Here is a 13,969-nt window from a genome sequence, read left to right on the forward strand (position 1 = left end):
CATCCTGGGGGCTCTGTTTGGGTCCTGGGGACTCTGTTGGAATCCTGGGTGCTTTGTTGGGGTCCTGAGGGATCTGTTGGGGTCCTGAGGGCTTTGCTGGGATCCTGGGGGCTCTGTTTTGGTCCTGGGGGCTCTGTTGGGATCCTGAGGGCTTTGCTGGGTCCTGAGGGCTCTGTTGGGGTCCTGGGGGCTCTGTTGGAGTCCTGGGGGCTTCGCTGGGGTCCTGGGCTCTCTGTTGGCATTCTGGGGCTCTGTTGGGGTCCTGGGGCTTCGCTGGGTCCTGGGGTCCCTGTTGGAGACCTGGAGGCTTCACTGGTTTCCTGGGGGCTTGGTTGGGGTCCTGGGGGCTCTGTTGGGGTCCTGGAGGCTTTGCTGTGATCCTGGGGGCTTTGTTGGGGTCCTGGGGGCTCTGTTGGGGTCCTGGCAGCTTCGCTGGGGTTATGGGGGTTCTGTTAGGGTCCTGGGGACTTTGCTGGAATCCTGGGGGCTTCTCTGGGGTCCTGGGGGCATCGCTGGGTCCTGGGGTCTCTGTTGGAGACCTGGGGGCTTTGCTGGTCTCCTGGGGCCTTTGTTGGGGTCCTGGGGGCTCTGTTGGCGTTCTGGGGCTCTGTTGGGGTCCTGGGGCTTCGCTTGGTCCTGGGGTCCCTGTTGGAGACCTGGAGGCTTCACTGGTTTCCTGGGGGCTTGGTTGGGGTCTTGGGGGCTCTGTTGGGGTCCTGGAGGCTTCGCTGTGATCCTGGGGGCTTTGTTGGGGTCCTGGGGGCTCTGTTGGGGTCCTGGCAGCTTCGCTGGGGTTATGGGGGCTCTGTTAGGGTCCTGGGGACTTTGTTGGAATCCTGGGGGCTTCGCTGGGGTCCTGGGGGCATCGCTGGGTCCTGGGGTCTCTGTTGGAGACCTGGGGGCTTTGCTGGTCTCCTGGGGCCTTTGTTGGGGTCCTGGGGGCTCTGTTGGTGTCCTGAGGGCTTCGCTGGAATTCTGGGGGCTCTGTTGGGGTTTTGGGGGCTCTGTTAGGTTTCTAGGGGCTCTGTTGGGGTCCTGGTGTCTTCGCTGAGGTCTTGGGGGATTCTTTGGGGTCCTGGTGGCTTTGTTGGGGTCCTGGAGGCTCTGTTCGGGTCCTGGGGGCTCTGTTGGCATTCTGGGGGCTCTGTTGGGGTCCTGCAGGGTTCGCTGGGGTCCTGGGGGCTCTACTGGTGTCATGGGGTCTCTGTTAGGGTTCTGTGATCTTGGCTGGGGTCTTCGGGACTCTGTTGTGGTTCTGGGGGCTCTGTTGGGGTCCTGGGGGCTCTGTTGGCATTCTGGGGGCTCTGTTGGTGTCCTGGGGAGTTTGTTGGGGTTTTGGGAGCTTTGCTGGGGTTATGGGGGCTCTGTTGGGGTCCTGGGGACTCTGTTGTAGTTTTGGGGTTTGTGTTGGGGTCCTTGGGGCTTCGCTGGGGTCCTGGAGACTCTGTTGGCGTCCTGAGGCCTCTGTTGGGGTCCTGGGGGCTTCGCTGGGTCCTGGGGGCTCTGTTCGGGTCCTGGGGGCTCTGTTCGGGTCCTGGGGGCTTCGCTGGGCCTAGGGGTCTCTGTTGGGGTCCTGGGGGCTTCACTGGGTTCTTGGGGGCTTCACAGGGGTCCTGGCACAGGAGCATCCCTATGCCAGTCCATGCTTTCCACCCTCTCCATGGGGAGAGCTCGTCCGGCATCCAAGCCTAGCGAGGAGGTGCAGCAGGGTGGAGCAGCAGCTGGTGGGATGCTGGGGACAGCCCCTCGGAGAAAGGGTCCAGCCTAGCAGTTGCCAAGGAGATGATGCTCTCGCATCCCGCTCTTGCTCCTGACCTTTTGGCTTTAAACGATTTCCTGCCTGGCTATACGAATAAGCAAAGGCATTTAGTACATCTGTAAGTGTCATTAGCAAGGTAATTTGTGCAGACTGTAGTTGTAACTTTTCTTAAGAGGGTGATTTGCAAAGACCAGCAATAAGTCAATTAGAGTTGATGTGATATTAAAACCAGTGCCCGTCTGCAGAGGGGAGCTGACAGGCGGGTCAGACCCCTCGATGGTGGTTACCTCCTGCTTTTCCCAATCTGCCCATAAAGTTCAGATTCAACAGAAGGATTTAGGTTGTGCCCAGCTACCCAAGCTGGCAACGGCTCCGGTAATCAGTCAGTGCTAGACTGAAGCATGTGGCAGGGCCCTGGGTGCTCCGGGGGAGCGCTGGGACAGGGATCAAGGGCCCAGCAGCATCCCGTCTCCACCGACTCACCGAGAGGGGCTTGGCTGGGAGGATCTGGTGGACCGTGCCCAGGCAGGAGCTCAGGCCACGCTGCCAGAGCACATCTACAGCAGCGTTTGCCCCAGCTGCACTTTAGGGGAGGATTTATCTCATCCTGGAAAAAGCTGGATTCAGCTGAGAGGGAAGCCGGCTTTTGCAGGCTGACAGGGTATTTGGGTGCAGATCCAGGCAAGTCTGGTCCGAGGGAAGGTGCAACGTGGCACCATAACGCAGAGCTCACACCCCTTCGAGACCCTTCCCTGAGCTGTGATCTCGGCCCCTCTGCAGACTCACGCAGTTGCCTTCCTATCCCATTGCCATGGACGGGTTTTTACCCAGCTTATGAGTGCTGGTGTCTCACTTTTGCTGGAAAGCTGAGTTCCCCATCACCCCAGAGGAGAGGCTGCTGCTCTCTAGCCCCTCGTCAGCCTCCCTGCCCCTCCACGTGCTCTGCTCCGTGGTGGTGCAGGTTTCCACGCTTTCCTTGCCAAAGGGCAGGCACAGCATGAAGACATCACAGGAGGCCCCAGAAGGCTGGGCTCTCACATTAAACCAACTCTTGAATAACCTACGAGGTACGAAAGTCTCCATAGCCCAGCTGTCAGGCACACGCATCTCACATTTGACTTCACCCAAAGGAAAATCCAAAATTCACTGCAAGCCACCGTGAAGGTTTTACGCATGCCCAGGATGAGTTCATCCTGGGTACCTAAAGATGTCCCCCTGGGGAGGACATCTGCCCTCATAGATATTAACACACCAACGGACACGCTGCCAGGGGAAGCATCCCTGGACGCTTGTACCAAGCCATAATCACGCTGGAGTCACTTTATTGTTCTTTGAACAGCCTCGGACAGAAGCAAAGGATAAATCCAAATTATTAAACCCCTTAATCACTTCTTGTCACTGAGCACAGAGAGATGGGATGAGGCTGTAAGCACCGTCAGTGGTGGAGCCAGCCAAGAAACCCTGCTACGGGGCTGAGCAAGGGTGAAGATGAGCAACCAGCAATGGTCATCTCTGCACTGGACATTTGTCCACCACCTGGGTGACCACACCAAGCCTTTAAGCCTTTCAGGGGTTTATTGGTCCCCACCTCCTTTGAGCTTTTCAACCCAGTGCCTCCCTCCATGGGGAGTATTGTGGGGACAATAGTGCTTCTCACCTGCGCAGGGATGGTACAAGGATAAAAGACTGTGAGATGGTGAGACACATCACTATGGTAACAGGAGTACCGAGTACCAGAGACAGGCTTGGAGAAGACCTCCATAAAAAGAGCAGAGGTGTGTAAGAATGGGAGACTCATTCTAACCCTTGCCAGCTGCGAACAGACACTCTGCCGTCACCCAGGCTGATGAGTGAAGGCACTCAGGAAGAGATCAAGCAGATGAGATGGGAGAGGTGGATCAGCTCCGCTGGGAGCCTCCTCCCTGCTCAGGAGGGACAGACGGACACAGGACCACCTGCAGCACCCCAGTGTGACTTCACTGGGTGGGAAACCAGCAGGAAAGGCAACAAGTTGGCCAACACTTAAGGAGATGATGTCCCCAAGCTTATCTACTGCAGAGCACATTAAACAAGCCTGGGCACCATGTCCAGGGCAGGGAAGATGGATAAGGCAATGGCATGGTGAGGGAAGGATGGTTTGAGACCCATGGATACCCTGGAGGGTCTGGGGAAGATAAGGCTTGTCCCTAGCATGGGGACAAGTAGAGACACCATGGCTTTGAAGTCTCCTGTTCCCCACTGTCCTCTTCATTCCTCCTGTCACAGATTCACAGGCACATCCAATGTTCAATCATCGAGATCAACCTTCTCAGCACCACAGACCGATTCATCTCCCCCAGTTCCCCAATAACTCATGTGGGAACAAAGCATCTCAAACCATCCAGTTACTGCAGGAAAACCCACCCCTGCCCTCAGAGCTTTGCTCACACGGTTAATCACCCTGCCTGCTTGAAGCACAAGCCTCATTTCTCACCCAGTTCCCTCCCAGTCACTGCTTCCCTTTCATACCTTTATCCCACTGGATGTTCTGCTCCTCCAGAAATGCTCACACAGGAATAAAGCCACCTCAGGGTCTTCTTTTTGACGACCTGAATAGCACAAACTTTTTTCCCCTATCAGACACTTTCTCCTGTTCACCCATTGCTGGAAAAAAGTGTAAAAGGACCTATCCTGCACCCTCTCCCAAAGGGCAATGCTTAATAAGCTGATTTTGTTACCTGCACAAAAATTGCTCACACAGGTGTTTCGGGGCTTGCAAAAGGGTCGTTTTTATCATTTAGGCATTAAAGGTTTTCAAATCCCTTTATTATATGCAATTCATAGCGGTTTGAAGCAGCCAAACAGCATCGGCAACTTCTGTAACAATCGACACAAAAGCGTCTTCCAAGTGTCTCTTTTATGTGGTTTTGCCCACAATCATGGCAGGGAGATCAAGTTCTCTAATTTATTTCCACTAATATAGTCAGGCAGCAATTGATGTTTTTTATGAGAGTGAATATGTCTGTGGGATGTACTGATGTTTATAGGCTGGTAAATTTGATTTATATGGAATAGGCAGCGTTGCTATTGGTAAAGGCCCAGTGTTTCTAGGAGAGCTAATATGATTTGCATTGATAAGATTAACATCAATTAAGCACTCTCAGGTTTGCAGAGCGCAGCCCACTGATGATTTCCACCTGCTCTAAGCTGAGCAGGTGAAGGGGATGGGTTTTATCCAGGCAGCAAGCAGGTGTTTGACCCCAACAAGCACAAAACTCAAGGGATTTTGTTGCTCTTGTGGTCCCAGCCCCAGAAATAACAGGTCTGCTCACGCAGCAGGAGGTGCTGGCTCCGCTCGGCTCTTGCTCCCCTCATTTGAGGCGATGTGGTTTAACGGGAAGGGCACAGCGTGGATGTGCACACCATGGTGTAAGCCAGGAGTATCTTCTGGATGCGTCTGCTCGCCCCTCCGGGTCCAGCGACCCTGCCGAGCCAGGGGGAAGGGGCAGAAGGGACCTTCTGGCTCCAGCAGCTCTGTGGTCGTGGTGGTGTTCCAGTGCCCTCTTGTGCCCAAGCACAGAGGGTTTCTGGAGGGGCTGAGCCCGGAGAGATGCTGATGTGAAGGTTTCCTCGGTGGTTTTGGGAAGAGGGAAGAAGGGTTTCCACCGGGATCAACCCCCTTAGCACCGTCCTGGCCTAACGCCTGAAACCCGTGAAGAGATAAACCCACATCAAAATTAGGCTTAATGCTTTTAAATACCAGGTGCCTTGGATTGCGAAGGAGACTGCCCGTAGCCGGGAAGGCAGGGGGGACTTGGGGTGACCCCTGTGAAGGTGGCACGGCGGGGCAGCCTGTCGCTGCTGGAGAGGCGTGGGAGGAAGCAAAGGGGCTGGAAATGACGCTGGGGGTCTACCCGGAGACCCGGCTCAGCTGCTAGCATGGGCACAGGTTCCCGGCATGGTGTATCCAGGATTTTCGGCACTAATGGGCTGTCTTAAGCTGATTCTTCCGCTCCTCCCTTCCCCCTCACAGCACCTTGGCTCAGCTGGAAAACATGGGACTTGTCCCAGCTCTGTCCCACGGTACCAAATGCCACATGCGTCATCCACCCTCCAAGCCCAGCCTTTGCTACCCAACCCACGGGAATGGAGTGGACCGAGAAGGATTGTCCCCAGCCTACTGGCAACACAACCCATCCTGAGCCCAGAGCACAACCTCTTAGCGGTGGATGGAGTTTGACAGGTTCCAGAGTAAGCCTGAAAGCTTACAGCTGCCGAACGACAACGGTATGGTGAGATGACAAAATCAATCTCATTACAGCTCAGAGAAGGTTAAAGATGAGCCATTGCTTTAACTCGTCCTGACAGGGAAACCTTCCCTGCACAGGTAAATAATTTAAAACCTGAGTTATCTGGCTGATAACTCAAAGCTTAATCATGTGCATTGTGTGAGATATCAGGCAGAGCTGTGTCATGGGTTGGACCCAGATGGAGCTGGAATAGATGGGGGTAGGCATGGGCTTGCAAAGAGTCATGGTTGGATGAAGATTTTGCAGCAGCCAACCTGAGGATGACATGAAAAGCAGGTAATTTCCTTCCAAAATGAGAAACTCATCTACTTAGGTGAAAGGAGCGATGTCATCTGAGCTTGGCATCTGCTTGCCCCAAGACCAGCATCCACACCACTGGGAGACTTCTACCAGCAATCAGCTCAAGCTATGGAGCCCTGAGCTGTTGAGGGGCACCACGAAGCCAGTGGTCCTATAGCTCGGAGGGGAAATCATCCCTAGCAATGTCACCCTGCCAGCAAGGGAAAACCAGGGGCTGTCCATGGATTTGTGGGCCGAGGCTGCAGCTGCCCTGGAAGCAACAGGGTGGTGGATGGCCACGAGGCAGAGTGGGTTCTCATCCAACACATCTACAAGATGCAGCGCGGTCACAGCCAGAGGCCGTTGGTGGGATGAAGCGCCGACGGGTCATAGCTGGTGGTGGTGCGGTCCCATGCATGGTGGAAATGGGCTTGACATATCAAGCTTTCTGCTGTGAAATGTGTCTACCACCCAAGCTTCTGCATCAGTCATGAACCAAAGCCATCTCCATCCCACTATCTCCAGTAACTTGTTGCTTTAATGCTCTGCTGGGGTCTTAGTAGCCACTGGTGCTTGGGAAGCAGTTTAACACATGGAAAGCACGTCCGTGGCTTCCACCAGACCAACTACTTCCATCCCCCAAGAAATCAAGCCTAACAATAGTGGAATATGCAAAATCCAGATTTTGGTTGGCAGTTCTCTAGAGGTTCCCCTTGGTCCTTCCTCTGGAGCATAGCTTTTTTTCGGAGATCTCTGCAGCTGTCTTGGCCTGGGAGCTCTGTGCCTTTCCCTGACACGGTCAAGGCTGCTCATCAAACAGCATTGGTCCCTGCTGCCTTCCTCTGCCACCCGTGGCTGTCCGTCTGGGAGATTTTTCCATTTCCCAGGAGTGTTACTGTGATAAGCTAAAGATCTCCCTTCCATCCCCAAAGTATGAACTGGCCACCGGCATGGATTTGCAATTTATATGTTAATTGTACCTGCCTCCAGGGACGGCGCCGACCTCCAGAAAGGGAGGTTTAATTGAAAAAGATACAAAGGATGCTCCTGAGTTCTCATTCAGCGAGGAAGTTCCCCCTGGTCTACGCAGAGAGCTGAGAACAAGCAGCCTTTCCAGAGAGGCACCGAGCCTCACCTACGCTGACGAACAGGGTCTCGCTAATTAGGCATCAGCCTGTGCCACATAATAGGAACTGAAGCCAGAGTAATCACACTTGCTCCTAGCTGACAAAGAGAAGGTCCTTTAATCAGCACCCTCCGGGCTTTGACCCCTGTGTTAATGATCTGGCACCTGGTGGGATGCTGGAAAAGTTCAACATTTTAAGAGAAACTCCAGCAAAGTAATCATTGGGGTCTCCGCACCTCCTAAAATGTCACAAGAGGAGATTAAAACAGCGTCTAAGTGGAGAAGATGGTATGGTTCCTAGTGTATCTGGGAGCTCCAGACTTTCTGCATTCAGGGGAAAAAGAAAAGCAGGATTTTTCCCAAGCGCCTGCTGATCCCTGGAGATGGGCTGAAATGGAGAGGTACTGCTAAAGCTGCTGAAGCTCTCAGGTGACAAAATGATTGCAAAGATGGACTCACTAGAACTGCAAACCCCCGGGGAGATGCTGGAAAACCGCTGCCAGGATTTATTGGCAACCTCTGCCCCGTGCAAGGCGATCTCCTGTGGCAGCAGCGGAACCGGTCGGGGTGGGATGGAGCACTTCCAACTGCAATTGCAGCGGGGAAACTGGGGAGCAGGGAAAAGAAGCAACCTGCTGAAGGTCATTCAGCAAAGCAGGGACAGGAGGAGGACCTGGCTGCTGGCCTGTGCTTGTCCCCATGCCCTGCGGATTTCCGTGCGCTCACGGTAAGCTGACAAGAACAAAAATGGAGCTGGAAAAGCAATAAAGCCCTAATCCTCACAATCCTTGCTTTCCTTCCCCGAAAGCCCGTTGCTTCTGCAAGGGCCCTGCGGCATCGCAGCAGGATGCCTTGTACCTACCAACTGCATTGCAGAGCACACGTGCAGGCAAATTAAATTGCTGTTGTGCTGGCATTTCTTCATCTTAAGCCTTTTGTTTATCTACCTTATTTTCAGAAGTTTATTTGGGTTTAGGAGCACCTCTTATCTTTCAGCAAAAGAAGAAAGAACAGGTGCAGTTTCTCTGTTTCAGATTTCTCTCCTATCTATGAGCAGGAAAAGCAGCTCTGCACCCTGGAGAATGGTTTTCCTACGGGAAAGGGAACCAGTGCCCACCACAGTCTGCTCTGAAACAGAGCAGGAAAATCACCTCAGCAATTGCATGGAAGAACAGCAGAGCCATACGTGTCCTCCACGGGAATGAGCACCCATAGTCGCTGCCATCCCATTGAGCCCCAAGGAAGGAGACTGGGACAAAGTCCCACCAAGGACTTAAGCCCTGTAAGAGGGAAAGGGCTGAAAGCATCCTTTTCTGACCCATTTATACGTAGGATGTCTGCTCGGGGAAGGTCTTCAGCAGCAACCACGATGCAAAGAGGCTTCACCGTCACCTTCAGATGGGTTTTGCCTGTGCCTGGTGCCTGGGACACGCCGGTGAAGCTGCTGGAGGGGAAAGGCATCATCACTTTTACTGCCCATCCTGGTGCCATCACCAAACAGACAGGGACCACACAGTGCCCAGATTGCCTCCAAAAATCCTAGAAACCTCCCCAAAACCACTGGTAGGCTTGCTGAGATGGCAAACAGCAACTAAGTCTGCAGCAAGGTTATGATGCCAGCCCAGAGATCGATTCACCAGGTGAGTAACTCCCAGGCACGGAGCGCGGTCCCTGAGCATCGCTCGCTGCCCTGTGCCACCACCGAGAATAGCTCCCGCACCAGAGCAGTATTTCAGCCTTCCATGGGTTTTCATTAAGGGTTATTAGTGGCTCTGTAATCACCACCAGAGCAGGGTTTCATGTTCTGCTTAATGAAGTGTCAGGGCTTCTGAAGGAAAGATACGTGTTTTAATGATGGTTTAAGGCTGTGGTGGAAGCGCGCAGGTGGGGAGGGAGAGCTAGGTGGTTTGGAAACCTGGGTGAAGGCAATCTCCAGCACCAACTGCCCCAAAACCTCATTTCATGGAGCCACCACCCGGACCAAGCCAACCAGCAGGGATGCAGGAGATGTAATTTAACAGGAAAATTTGCATTTTTGCTGATTCCCTCCATCTAGTGCCCATGGAGTGAGGCTCGAAGGGGACATGGGTTCTGGTGGTACTTTTCGGAGCCCTTTTGAGAACCTGCCCCCGGGGAAGCCACCTTGTCCCATAGACCTTCTCCCCCAGCACCATGCCCCCCACTCTCTGCGGGGAGCAGCCCTGGCTTGTCCCAGCCTCTGGGGAGGAATGGCCCTGCTCCCAGCCCCACAGGATAAATAATAAAATAAAAATAAGCCCAGATGCACCGGTTCAGCTCCACATCGCCAGCACAGAAGACAAGCAGCCACAGTGGGCAAGCTGGCAAGACACGGGGTGGTTTGGGGATGCAGCGGGCTCCTCCGGCGAGCCCTGTGCACCCCAGCTCAGGTCCAGCACCCACACCCCCACACCGAGGGATGCCCCGGGTAGCCCTGCCCCTACCCCTGCTCATCAGGTCTGATCTGCATGGATGCAGCCCCCCCACACCAAGGGGCTGCGGGATTTTCGGCCACCCCATGATCAGCCGTGGGGTCCTCGACAGCCCAGCGAGGCTGGGAGCTGCAGGAAGACCCCGTCCCCCTTGGTGTGCCCATTTCCACTTGCGACTACAGCTGAAGCTCTGCGAAACTGCTGTTTTATTATTCCAAATTGACTGCCAGAAGATAAAAAGCCTCCTTTGCACCCCCGTCTGCAGGACAGCGTGGCCATCACCTTCGCCATCGCAGCACATCCTTTGCCACTTCTTGCTCCCAAAAAATTAACTCAATACTGCAAGATGGAGGAATGCTCCATGGTCCCGCCCCGGTCCATCACCCAACACACTTTGGGGGACAGGAGCACCCCAAGGCACCACACATTTTCTGCAAACAGCTTGTTGGCAGAAAGCAGGCAGAGCTCTGCTCTCACCCTGGTCCCTGCATGGGCAGCCAGACTGGACGAACTGGGCAGAGGCCAGGACCGGCTGGGGCAAATCACTGGGGCACGGGACTGAGTGCTTGTGGCCTGCCTGGCCAAAAAGCGGTGGTGGCAAGGAAGGAAGGAAGGGGGTATGCGTCTGGCTGGTCACAAGATCATTATTCCGGTGATGGAAATGGAGCAGCTAGGGGGGAGAGGGGAAAAAAAAGAGAGGAAAAGGATGCAATGAGCAAGAAAATGGAGTGGGTCAGCTGCAGCCAAGGGTCTCGGAGCCAGAGCTGCGGGGAAAGGAAAAGAGAGGGGCAGCAAACCTCGTCCCACCTCAGGTGGGCTCTGCCTGGCCAGGGAGAAGCAGAGAAAGCCCCAGGGGCCGAGTCGTGGCACTCAAGGCTGCAAAGGCTGGGGCACCCCCCCGAGGCTGGGGGGACAGGGACCGCGACAGGTCCAGGGCCGTGTCCCCCTGCTCTGGGCCGTGTCCCCAGGCAGCATAGGGGTTGGCGGGGGGCCGGGGTCCATGGGCGTGGGAGAGGTGCAAGCGGTGGCTGAAGCCCCTGGCACAGAGCAGGCAGCAGCAGGGCCACTCGCCGGTGTGCTGGCACCAGTGAGTCACCAGCTCAGGACACTGGGACAGGGCAAGGGACACTGGCCCAGGTGGGCTCAGCAATGTTTGGCCAGGCTGGCACCGAGGCAGACACAGTGCCCATGGGCTGGGCACTCGCAGGGGGATCTGTGGTGGGGGAGGACAGGGGATGTTGGCCCCGCACACCTCCCACGAGCCAGGTGCTCACACGGGCTCGTCGCGGGCCAGGGCTGGAGGGCCAGCTCTGCCATGGCAGGAGACATCTGGCAGTCTCCAGCAGGGGGTCTGCAGCGAGGCAGAGAGCTCTCCACCGTCTGGGCAGCCATGGGGTGTCTCCTCCAGGACCCCGACAGCTTCTGGAGCGGCATCACCCTTCCTACTGCAGCCCTCCTTGCACCCAGCATGGGGGTCTCGGTGCAGCTCCTCTGTCCGGGGTTTCAGAGGGGCTGCGATTTCTCTGGCCGTCCTGACAGCTTCCCAGTGAGCTGGTGTGCCAGGGGGAGGCTGCTGGTGGGCTCTCCAGTGCCCCATTGGGGCCCTGCTGGCATGCCCGGGCTGGGTCCTGCTCCAAGCCCTGGGGGATGCTCCCCCCAGACCCCCTCGAGGTGATGCCCCATGCTCCCACCATCGCTACACCGGCATCCCGAGGAGGCACCTCTGCCGTCACCGTCCCAGTCCCGCTGCCAGCTGGAACAGAGAAACACACAGCTCAGGGCGAAGGAGAGCCGACCTGCCATGCCAGCTGCTCCGGGTGTTCCCGCTCCGCTAGCCCTTACCTCTGCCTCTGCAGCCTTTCACAGCCCTCTGGCACCGTCAGACTCGTCCTTCCTGCTTCTGCTCCTCCCGCAGCACCTTCTCTCCAGCCAGCGGTTTGCAGGATGGCCTTCAGCTGCTTCCAGGAATCGGGCAGAGACGGGCCCAGGCACGAGGAGGTTGTTGCCAGTCCCTGCGGCGGCGGCGGCTCCGGCTGCCTCTGGGGAGGCTCTGGGTCCGCATCTGCAAAGCATCAGAAGTGATGACACTGGGAAAGGAATGCTAGCACAGCGCTCCTGCTGCTCCCCGCGTGGGTCACCCCTCCACGGGGCTGTCACCTCCCTGTCCCCAGCCACTGGCAGCTCTGAGACCACCAGGCTCAGAGCACGCCAGTGACAACAGGACCGTGGTACAGGCACACGATGCCACGTGACAGCAAACAGAGAAAGATTTTTCCTTGCTCGTCCCCGCCACGAGCCCCAGGAGCTGCAGGGGCAGCTCGGGATGGGGCAGAGGCTGTCGTTTCCCAACTGTGGTATAACAAGTCTCTGCTGGGCACAACAGAGATGAGTTTTGGCAGAGATTTATTAACTTCCCCCAGCTCGGTATGGGAGGCAGAGGTCCTGTAAGACACCCAGGCCTGCTTTGGGCTGTGAAAATGGCAGTGCTGACCTCTGAAATGCCCACGAGAGGCCCAGAACAGGCACACAGCAGGGATAAGAACGGCCATCACGTCCCTTCCGCCAGCCAACTCACCGTGCAGCAAGCTTCGGCGCCTGGCGACGCAGCCGGGGCAGCTATACGAGCTCAGCTGGTGGTGAACTCTCCTGCTAGCAGAAACCAGAGCGGCGATTAGAAACAGGCTCTGAACTTTGAGATGTTTCCTCTCCCCAGCTACACCTCCATGAAAGGACATAGGACACCAAAGGTAAAACCTCCCCAGAAGCCTCCTCTGCTTCAGCGTGAGACCAACACCCCCAGTCCCTGCAAAACCCCCAGACGATCCCCAGCTATGGGGACATTTCTCTGAGCATCTTGTCCTGGCTCCCTGGTGGTGACGCCCGCCTGTGACACTGCGGAAGGGACAATGACACATGCTGGGATGGCCCCTTGGTAGGAGGGACCTGGGATGTGGTTGCGGTGGCCGGGCTGACCTGGCCCTGCAGGACCCAGGGTGGTGGTGACAAGGAGGGGGTTTACACCACAGCGCTGCCCAAAGTCCCATGAAGGGATACCCATCCCCCACAGCCACCGCCGTGGTCCAAAGGGGCAGATGGCCAACAGGGCCCTTTGCTCCAGGAGCTCTGGCCGGCTGCGAAGGGCTGCGGGGCCAAAGCCTGGGCGGTGCCACCGCTGCAGGGTCCCTGCCTGGGGAGATGAACCACTCGCAGCCGTCCTGCATCGCGCTGCGGGGCTCGTGGGGCCCGCTCCGGGCCTCCCTGCGCCTGCAGGGGAAGGGACCGTGGTTCACACTTCTGCATCCCGCAGCGCGCTGCTCCACGAGGCCCAACGCCAAGCCCAGCCCCAAGACGGGGCCTGCTCCACGCGGGGCCCTGCTCCACGCTGCCCCACGCCAGGCCCAATGCCGAGCTGAGCCCCACGCTGGGCCCTGCTCCACGCTGCCTCACACCAGGCCCCACGCCAGGCCCCGCCCCACGCGGAGCTGCAGCTCATGGCCCCGCCCCCGGCACCTCCCCCGCGCCGAGCCTGGCCCTGCGGCGCCCCCTGGCGGCCGCGCCGCGGAACTGCCATCGCCCCCAGCGGGGCTCCCCCGGGTCCCGCCTTCCCCCCGCGGCCGCGGGTCCGCGCCTACCCACGCGCGCGTACGTGGACGCGCTTCACCCCCCACAGCTGCGCCCGCGCGTGCTGCTCGTGCGCAGGCCCCCGCGCCTGCCGCCGCACGCGTGCAGACGCTCACGCCCACGCACGCACGTGCTCCCCAACCCCGTGTCCGCAAACACGCGTGCCCACGCGCCCGCCCACCCACGCGCGCGCAAACCCGTACGCGCCCTCGCCCGCGCGCCTGCGCCCCCACCCTCTCGCACCCGCCTCGGGGAGGCGGGGCCACGCATGGGGGCGGAGCCTCTGCGCGGGGTGGGGGGGCGGGGCTACGGCGCCGTGGGGCGGGGCCAGCGAGCGCCGCGCGCTGACTCCGTCTCCGGGCGCCGCCGCTGCCGCCGCTTCCGAGTAAACAGCGCGGGCGGGGGCCGGCCCCCCCCCCCCCCCCCCCCGCCATGGCCGGCCGCG

The 13,969-nt window shown here is 57.7% G+C and overlaps 1 protein-coding gene across 1 annotated transcript; it reads right to left on the reverse strand.

Annotated features, from left to right (window-relative positions):
* Positions 1-10,092: 10,092 nt before the first annotated feature.
* Positions 10,093-12,991, reverse strand: LOC142364218 (uncharacterized). Its single transcript, XM_075443422.1, has 3 exons — positions 12,479-12,991; positions 11,746-11,965; positions 10,093-11,656 (listed from the first exon to the last, which is right to left on the reverse strand). The coding sequence occupies exons 1-3, from the start codon at positions 12,945-12,947 to the stop codon at positions 11,407-11,409; spliced, it is 939 nt and encodes a 312-aa protein (XP_075299537.1). The 5' UTR covers positions 12,948-12,991; the 3' UTR covers positions 10,093-11,406.
* Positions 12,992-13,969: the final 978 nt, after the last annotated feature.

This window comes from Opisthocomus hoazin, chromosome 26, assembly GCF_030867145.1.
Source record: "Opisthocomus hoazin isolate bOpiHoa1 chromosome 26, bOpiHoa1.hap1, whole genome shotgun sequence".
NCBI lineage: Eukaryota > Metazoa > Chordata > Aves > Opisthocomiformes > Opisthocomidae > Opisthocomus > Opisthocomus hoazin.

Coding starts and splice junctions, on each gene's coding strand:
- LOC142364218 (XM_075443422.1), bottom strand. CDS start 12,947: ATGGGACTTTGGGCAGCGCTGTGGTGTAAACCCCCTCCTTGTCACCAC. Junction 11,966..12,478: donor GCGCCGAAGCTTGCTGCACG/GTGAGTTGGCTG, acceptor GATGCTTTGCAG/ATGCGGACCCAGAGCCTCCC. Junction 11,657..11,745: donor GAAAGGCTGCAGAGGCAGAG/GTAAGGGCTAGC, acceptor TCTCTGTTCCAG/CTGGCAGCGGGACTGGGACG.